The sequence below is a fragment of the Mugil cephalus genome, chromosome 17 (genome assembly GCF_022458985.1).
Source record: "Mugil cephalus isolate CIBA_MC_2020 chromosome 17, CIBA_Mcephalus_1.1, whole genome shotgun sequence".
NCBI lineage: Eukaryota > Metazoa > Chordata > Actinopteri > Mugiliformes > Mugilidae > Mugil > Mugil cephalus.
The window spans coordinates 2391287-2400876 of NC_061786.1; the positions used below are offsets into that span (position 1 = coordinate 2391287).

General features: G+C 38.7%; 1 protein-coding gene across 1 annotated transcript; it reads left to right on the forward strand.

The window, feature by feature from the left end:
• The first annotated feature begins 4656 nt into the window (after window positions 1-4656).
• On the forward strand, window positions 4657-9590 carry dnal1 (dynein, axonemal, light chain 1). The gene is made up of 8 exons (XM_047611186.1): window positions 4657-4866; window positions 5333-5371; window positions 5545-5654; window positions 6072-6127; window positions 6228-6283; window positions 6452-6578; window positions 6708-6848; window positions 8495-9590. The coding sequence occupies exons 1-8, from the start codon at window positions 4864-4866 to the stop codon at window positions 8539-8541; spliced, it is 579 nt and encodes a 192-aa protein (XP_047467142.1). The 5' UTR covers window positions 4657-4863; the 3' UTR covers window positions 8542-9590.

Genomic DNA, 9590 nt, shown 5'->3' on the forward strand with positions numbered 1-9590 from the left:
TGCTGGAAAGCAGGTACTGTGTACATGAGTAAACTCCAAATGAATACCGAAGTTTTCTAGTCCATAGGTTGTTGATACAACTTCCCCTGTTATAACCACAAGTTCACAAGTGCCATGAAGGCAACATCAAACACGCACGTTTAAAATGACACGGATTAATCCAGCGTCATGATTAATTTGACTAAAAATTTTAACGCAATAAACCCACTCTGAACATCTCAACGCATTTCGGACAGTTTGTCGAAGCATTTACCATCACACATTCACAATGTGCAGTTGATAAGGTGGTGACAGGCAGCAGAACCAACCGATAAAGATGGAAGAAGCACGTTGGCCCTCTCCATGGGAAATATGAGTACAAAGAAAAAACAAGACGGAACAGTCAGCTGACGTAAAGTATAATGCACACTCTGCAGGAAGGAGTTTTCTTTTCACCCAAACACATTAACCCAGTGCATACGTTAGACGGGGATTGTGCTGACACTTCGGCTAATGTGTCGCCCAGCTTGAGATAAATCAAGACAAAGACAAGCTGGCAATGCCGGCTTGCAAATATCTGGCCACTCCTGCAACCACTGTTTCATGTGAGCCATACATGAAACTGGCAACAACTGTAAATAAGAAGCGGTCATCTCTCCTCTCAGACATTGTCAACAAGTTAGTTTGTCTTAGTAGCTGCTGAAAGAGGAGGAACGCGGCCACATTAATGTGGAGAAATGTTTGTTTAAAAAAATTAAGTTGTTTCATTGAAACTGTGGAAATTGTTTAATGAACACATTAAGTGCATATTCTTTCTTGAGTCTGTTCCTTGAAAATGAAACACAATTAATATAGATTAAAAATGTATGATATTTAATCTAAAGCAAAAAACTATGTGATGTGAATTTGAATCATTTGACAGCACTAGTATTTTTTAAAATCATTTGTTGCCGCATCAGAAATAACATTTTGTCTGTTTTTGAGTAAAGTTTTAATAGCAGCTCAAAATTCTGGGGAAAAAATTTACTTTATCAACATTAACCTCTCAGAAGATGTCATTTAATATATTTTATTTATATAGAATATAGCAATCGACTCAAGTTAAGATTAATTTGTCAAAATAAATACTGCAAATAGAAGTTCAATCTCCACTATAGATTATCTTTATAGTGGCCACATCTTGTTCCTCTGCAGGCTTTGAGCTTTTTGCTTCACTGTTTTCTGTTGAAAAGAGGCTTGAGTTGACTTTAAGGACCCACTCTGTGATCCTCTGGTCAGTGTAGTACTCATCATCACTTTCCTCCTTCAGCCTCCCAAGATGACCTTTGTCTTCAGAGTCTTCCGATACCGTTTCAACAGCTGAGTCATCAGAGCAGAAACCTCTTTGTTGACTTGGTTCGCAGAGGCTGGCATCATGTTTAACCCTGACTGGCATCATCATGCGGCTGTCACTGGCACCAGAATTACTCGTGTCATTCTTCCTTTGTTGTACCAGAGGGTCCACTGGTTGCGGAGTCAGTGTTGCAGCTGGCTGACCGTCAAAAGACTGTTTAATCAGTCTGCTGCGAGCCTCAGAATCCTGGATGGCTTCTTTGTTTCTTGCTGCAAGAGCAGCAGTGATTTTATTATATTTTTTGGATTCCGCATTTACTTTGCCACATTGTGTCACAAACTCGTGAAACATAGAATTTTCTTTCATTTTGTTGCCAGTTGTTAAATGTGTACTGTATCCCTTTGGTTTAGCTGAATTCTTTCTGTTCAGTGGTGGAGCAGCAGTAGAATCCAGTTTGCTAGAGATAGTTTTTGAATGGCTGATGGGTGGTAGAGGGATGTTTGTTGCTTGCCTTGGTTTAGTCATAGCCAAGGCATGATCTGACCTGCTCTCGAAGAGTGCAGTGCTGTCAGGTTTTCCGGTTGCTTGGAGTCTGTTAATCCGGTGGACGTTGATCTCCAAAGTTCTGCTTTTCCTTTCGTTAACATTAAATCCCCATCGTCCGGATCTCCTGCTCCTGATTAAATCTGAGCGATCCTGCTTGTTGTGAACAGATGGGTGCGAGCTTTTCATAGTCCCTTTTTGCATACTATGTCAGGTCAGTTGATCGATGTCGATGGATCCGAAGGGTCACTTTCAACCTTCTTTTATACTTGACTGTTCAAGACACCGCCCACGCATACACACACACACAGCAGCACAAAACCCTGAGTGGTCACTTGATCTGTAACACTACTCCTTATAGGTTACTGCTTAGGATTCAGACTCTTTCACAGTGTATGGAGAGCCAAGTATCACCAACACAATAAATAAATAAGTAAAAGTATTTTCCAGTGGGAAACCAAGGAACCTTCTAATCCCCTTTGTGTCCGACTCCAACTTGTTCAAATGCACTGAGGTTGAGTACTGTGATTATACAGAGATACGCTTTAAGAAATGCACCAAGCATCTATGTTTTCCACGAGTGAAATGAGAACAATGGTATCAGTGTATAAACGTCAGTATTGTGTAATTTTTCTCCCAAACAGTTTTACCGTGCTCATCTTCCATTCAGGTGTCAGTAAGCCGTTTGTACAAAGGGAGGATGTATTTAAAAGGACTTTATTCAGACTTGAAGAACAAAAACTGAAGGAAATATGTGATGAAAAATTACTATTTAACTTTATTTTGTGAAATCACTCGTAAAATCACTGATGTTTTTGTCTGCTACTTTGTTCCTTCTGTGGGAGCTTCATTGAACACGTCTGTCACAGTCTCTATCCATGTTATTATATGACTTCAGTCCATCCTATAATTTTTACTTTGATTTATACATCATCATTATGCGAAGTTACGCTAAGGCTACCCACATCCTAGTTGTTGAAATATTCCTTTAACACCATCTCCTGCCTTCTGGACTTTGATGCATTTCTGTCACCTTACCTGGTCAAACTTCAGAACATGTCACTCTGATGAATGTTACTGTAAAATATTCACAACTGACCTAAGTATCATAGATATTTGATCTGGCACTGTGTACATATGGGACCAAATCTCCAGAGCAGCAAATGACAATGTGTTCTGGCTTTGCAAACCTAAACCTGAGGTTTCGGTTTCAAGTCAAGCTCTCTGTTTAGTAGTTTAGGGGTTTCCTGGTCATTTAATTAAAGGTCTGTCCAAATGTGGGAAAGAAAGAAATTATTTAACATTTACATGTGCATGTATATGCTGATTGTATTTATCTTTCTGACAATAATGTACATTCAAAATGTCTGCCATTCATACCCAATAATGTGTCTCCCTTCAGTTTGTTTTGACATGTACGTCACCAAACATGTTGACGCTGTACACAACAATGTGTCTGTCACAGAGAGCAGCTCTAAAGTTGCAGTAATCGTAGAGTGAGTTGTGTGCTTTGGCTTGCGACACTATACACCACCTGCACTGACTGATCAGTGGACTAGCACAGTGATCTCACTTCTTCCACTGACAGCCGTGAGGGAAGTGTGTTAAAGGCACTGATACACATCCATCGGACTGTCAGATTAGCCCTAAAGACTTTCTGTCAACTGTCATATGTAAACACATGTCAAATATATTATCTAAACTATTATTTGTGAAATTGCAGAGACCACATTCAAATATGACATATTTTCATGTAAACCTGGATCTAATTGAAAGGTTTGAGGATTTAGAAACATTTTAAAGTTATGATGTAAAACGAACACGCTCTTTACAACATTGCCAGTCTATGTTGCTTGAGGGCAGATGTCATTAACATAAAATGGGGCAAGTGAATTCCAAGAATTTTGAAATTCATGGTAATTATTCAAAGGTTCAACATTTCATTGGAACTTGCGATGAAAAATGGAAGTGATTCAATCCTAATGTTACGGAGTCACCTAAGAAAAATCCGGGCTTCTTAAGCCACTATGGTATGAAGGTCAACAAGCAGCAATTCCAACTATTTAACATGAATCATGAGCCCGCTGGGGCGTACAGTCGCGCACACGCACACACATAGAATCATTAATGGTTGAGCTACAGGACATTAAATAATGATGCTATCGTTGTGGACACAGTGACATGGTTTAGTAGAATTGTCGCTATAGGGGTCATCATGACAGAGTATTATAAGATTTATAGGAACATAGGCTGATGTCCTATTTCAAATGCACTAGATTAAAATGTCAGCTCTATTGTTAGAAACTATGCTGTTGTTTGGATCTAGAGACTCCTCAGTGCAGAAGGTCATTTTGTTAAAATAATGAAACACCTTTGTATATTTTGTCAGAAATGTAAAATATAAATACAAAATACTTGCTTGCTTTAACAGCTGTGACCCTCCAGACGTTACCAGTTACAGAAAATGAATGAATACTCAGTTTATATTGCATTCATATTTTGTTTGTAGAAAAAATTCATACATTCCAAGTGAAAAACTTTAGAATGGACTTGTGGGAAATAGTTAATAGATAGATAGATGCTTTGCTCATCACAAACTGGGAAATTTCCACAGTATTTACCATAGATCTGCATATATGTATTTCAGTGAGCTATCCTCTGTTGACTTTTGGTTAATGTAAAGGGATGTATGCACGGGCGTATACCACAAGAGGGCGGTATTGCAACGTTATTTAAAACGATGTCGACTACTGAAACGTAGACATCTGAACATGAGGACTGGACATTAGCTGCATATTTGCCTCTGTACGGATATCCTAATGGAGGGATAGATTCCGTAGTGCCTATAGCAGATATGTTTGGATACAACTATAGACTCAAATATACTATTACATTCTTTTATTTAAAACTGGGTCAATCACGAGCCAGTCAGGGTTGAGTGCGCAGGCGCAGCTTGTATACTGTCAGAAGCAGTGTCATAGCAACCAGAGCAGACATCAGTCGTCAACATGGTGAGTATCTGCGCTTTTGTCACATTTTCGATATTATTTGCGGTTTTTATTGTAGCCTTCTCCCGAACGTGCTATGACTTGGTGTCACAGTGAGTTATCACTGACCTTATATACGACGCCGGTGTAGCTGAGAGCTAACATGGGCTAACTTTAATTAGCTAGGTAGCTAGTTAAATGCCTCAATTCAGCCCTAAACGTGTGTAGATATCTGTCTATTTTTACTAGCGACGTCTCATATATTGCGGTATATAACCATGATCATTGCAGTGTAGACTATAGCTACAAGACACCAAATTTAAAAAGAAATATATCATGAAACATTTTTGAGATAGTGACCCTTTAGAGTTTTATACTGTGTTTATGTAATGCTAGCCTTCCTATAGCACCTCTGCTTTTTTTGTCATCACTGTATAATCCAGCCTGTCTCTGCTTAAGTGAATGTCATGTAATATATTAATGTATCCAGGCCAAAGCAACGACTGTGAAAGAAGCCCTGGCTAAGTGGGTGAGTGACAAACACACAGAAAATAACGTGTAATACTGTGTAGTGGTACTTTTTGTTGTTTTTGATTTACACTTACAGTTAAGTGGAAGAGCTTACAGTGTGCAGCTGCATGGTTGTTTTGTTTCCCTCTCTCTCCACACACATTTTCCCTCTTACTCTGTTTGTATGTGTAGGAGGAAAAGACAGGGGAGAAAGCGAGTGAGGCTAAAGCCATAAAGCTGTATGGTCAGATTCCTCCTATTGAGAAGTTGGACGCTTCGCTCTCCACACTCACCAACTGCGAGTGAGTCCTGTGGCCATACATTCTGTACCAAGTTCTCAGTGAGGATGTGTTGTTTGATACTATGCAACCTTTCTACTATAGTTTTATCCCACATCAAACTAGGATATGCACATAGACCATTCTTTGAGCTACTGTTTTCTCAGTCATAGTCCATTCTTCAGTCACAAGGAAAGTTGGTCTGTAACACTGTTTGGAACTGATTATACTCTGGCAAAGATCTGCTAGACCATTCAAATACTGCTTCTATATTTCACATGTCAGAGACAGCAACTGCACAACTGGCAGGCACACAGTTAAACCAAATGAACTTGGTTTGAATTAGATAATGGTCAAATCAAGAGATACAGTCATCCTTCAAATACCTTTACAGTGTGCTATTGTGTTAAGTGTTATAGTGTGTTAATGTGTCTTCCTCAGGAAGCTGTCCCTGTCCACGAACTGCATTGAGAAAATAACAAATCTCAATGGCTTGAGTGAGTACTGGCCATGCAATTACTGCACCCTCACACAAAACAACCCATACTGAACAAATCTAAATGTGTTGTAATGTGATATTTTGTTATGTCTTTCCAGAGAACTTGAAGATATTGTCATTGGGGAGAAACAATATAAAGGCATTAACGGGGCTGGTAAGTTACACGGGAATCGATGATTTTTAGTTGTTTTATTTTTGGCCTCTTATCGTTCTTTCAGCACTGTTGTCCTTTATGCCAGTGAAAGAGACTGGTTCACATACGTAATTCATACTTTGAATATACATTGTTTTTCATCAGCTTTGTTTTTGTGCATATGTGCAGGAAGCAGTAGGTGACACTTTAGAAGAGTTATGGATCTCTTATAACTTGATAGAGAAACTGAAGGGAGCCCACTGCATGAAGAACTTAAAAGTCCTCTACATGTCCAACAACCTGGTCAAAGATTGGGGTAAGTTAACATTCATACATATAACCCACACATTAGATTTTAAAAAAGACATACATAGATATTTCCATACATGTTGGAATATACTGGAATTCACATTGTGGTTTATGACGTGTGTTGTGTGTTGTGTAGCGGAGTTTGTGAGACTGGCTGACCTGCCATGCCTGGAGGACCTGGTGTTTGTTGGAAATCCTCTGGAGGACAAGTATTCAGTGGAGGGAACGTGGATGGATGAAGCCAGTAAAAGACTTCCTAATCTGAAGAAACTAGATGGTAAGAGTGTTGCAGTAGCCATTTGTGTAAGAACAACTACTCACAACTACTCACAGTTTTTCCTTAGACTTAGACAGACTTTAATGATCCACAAGGGAAATTACCCTGTCACTGTAGCTTCATTGCATATAAGAGTAAACACAAGAAAGAAAAAGTAAAATGAGATTAGATTCAAGTAAAATAAAAATAAAAGTGTCAATCAAAAAATTTACAGCGTTAGCATTATGAAAAAATATACAAAAATAGTTGGCAAAACAGTGTTCGAGGTTGTTTGGTCAGTTGCATAGCAACAGCGGCATGGATGGTGTCATGGCATGGTGTCTCCTTGTCGTTGTCCGCTGAGGGAAGGATGTAAATGTCAACAGAGTGTGTCCGCCTGCAGAGTCTGAAGCCGGGCACAAACACACCGTGGTCCTACAGTCCCTTCCAAAAGTATTGGGACAGCAAGGCAAATTCCCTAGTTTTTGTTGTTCACAGAAGCCACTTGGGTTTAAGATCAAAAGATGAGTATGAGACAAGAGTTCAGAATGTCAGCTTTTATTTCCTGGTATTTACATCTAGATGTGTTAAACAACTTAGGATATATCACCGTTTGTATTACACCACAGCATTTTTAGGTGAGCAAAAGTAATGGAACAAATAAAAAAAAAAATAAGTAAATAACATTTAATATTTGGTGGCATAACCCTTGCTTGCAATGACTGCCTCAAGCCTGCGACCCATCGACATCACCAAACTGTTGCATTCACTAGTTGTGATACTATTCCAGGCTTTTACAGCAGCTTCTTTCAGTTCTTGTTTGTTTCAGGGGGTTTCTCCCTTCAGTCTCCTCTTCAGGAGGTGAAATGCTGCTCAGTTGGGTTAAGATAAGGTGATTGACTTGGCCAGTCTAAAACCTTCCACACTTTTTTCCCCTGATGAAGTCCTTTGTTTTGTTGGCAGTGTGCTTTGGGTCATTGTCCTGCTGCATGATAAAATCCCTCCCAATTAGTTTGGATGCATTTCTCCTTTAAACTGGCAGACAAAATGTTTGTGTACACTTCAGAATTCATTCTGCTGTTACCATCATCAGTTACATCATCAATAAATATTAATGAGCCTGTTCCAGAAGCGGCCATGCACGCCCAAGCCATGACATTACCTCCACCATGCTTCACAGATGAGCTTGTATGTTTCGGATCATAAGCAGTTCCTTTCTTTCTCCACACTTTGGTAGAGATTAATCTTTGTCTCATCAGTCCATAAGATTGTGTTCCAGAACCTTTGTGGCTCATCTCTGTGCTTCTTTACGATTTTCAATCTGGCTTTCCGAACTTTCTGGAAGATTCTCAAGGTCATCCAAGTCAGGGTACATCTAAAACAGAGCCAAAACTAAGGCAACTGCAATTGAAGGACTGTTGGACCATTCAGATGAGTGAAACAGCTTTAAGAAAACTCAAACAATTCCAGTTCCCTTTGATATAGCTTTGTTTTAGATAACATTAAATAGCATTTAGGCTTGGAGGCCCATAAAGTGACAAGGATATAAAGGATATAAATAAGTGAATACTAATATTTACATTGTTGCTTACAAGGCACAAACAGTAGTAGTAATAAGCAGTTTGGTGTGAGGTTTGATTGGTGATCATTTCTTCTGTTGTTTCCAGGGACGCCAGTCATCAAAGATGTGGATGAAGGAGATGGAGAGAGCTGAGAACTATCCGCTTAATTCCAACCTCCTTTCCTCCTTTTCCCATTTTTTAAGTTTTGTATGGTTTGTCAGGATGTTTTTCCATTTATAAAGTTTTTTTGTTTTTTACAACAGAATGGACTTGTAGTAGATTAACAAGCACAAAATAAGGTTAGGCTGACGATACAGGGCTTGTGGGTTTGCAACCTGAATGCAGTTTTCATGTGTCATTAGCGAGAATTGTGTGAATTTTCAAGGATCGCTAATGCATTAGATTTTTTATTTTATTTTAATTTTTTCTACTGTAGATGATATAAAAGCAGACATGAATTGTTCTTGTTAACTTACACTACACTACCATCTGTGGACCAGTCAGGTAGTCAGTGTTTTAGAGTGTAAAACATATGTGACTCTCTGCATCTTTCTTTCAAGAGCTAAAGCACAGTGACCTAGGTATATAAATATCAAACATTGCTGTCTCTCCATAACATCTCCATGGAGAGAGGCCCAGATGAATATTAATGGAATTATACTACATTAACATTAAATTGGACCAAACTGTGGAACTACTAATGGTTACAAAACACATACATATGTATGTGGAGTGCTTCCTACTTACCAGGTAATTAAACACAACTCTTTTTCAGGAATAAAAAAGTGACCTAGACTCATAATAAGCAGCTTTAAAATAGGCAGTCAAGTTACATTGAGCTCTTTCTTTCTAAGCACATAATCGAACACATACTGAGAGCGAAAACTTCCATGACCAAAACCCGTCTACAGCTCTCTTTGGTACTGTGATGTGTGAGATTTTCCTATCTATTTGATACTGAGGTCATATACTTCCTGAAAGATCAAATTTCATCACATTCAGATTTATTTTAAGGGAAGAGAACAGTCCAGTTTTCCTGTCAGCTTGATTGTGGAGCTAAGGTTTCCTCAACTAACTAATGTCTGTGTAAACTGATTTTTGTGTTTTAACTTATTTTGGGCAAGTTTGTACATGCAACTGTTGGATGTTTATGATTTTTAATCATTTTTATATTTTGAATAAATACTATTGTTGTAACATA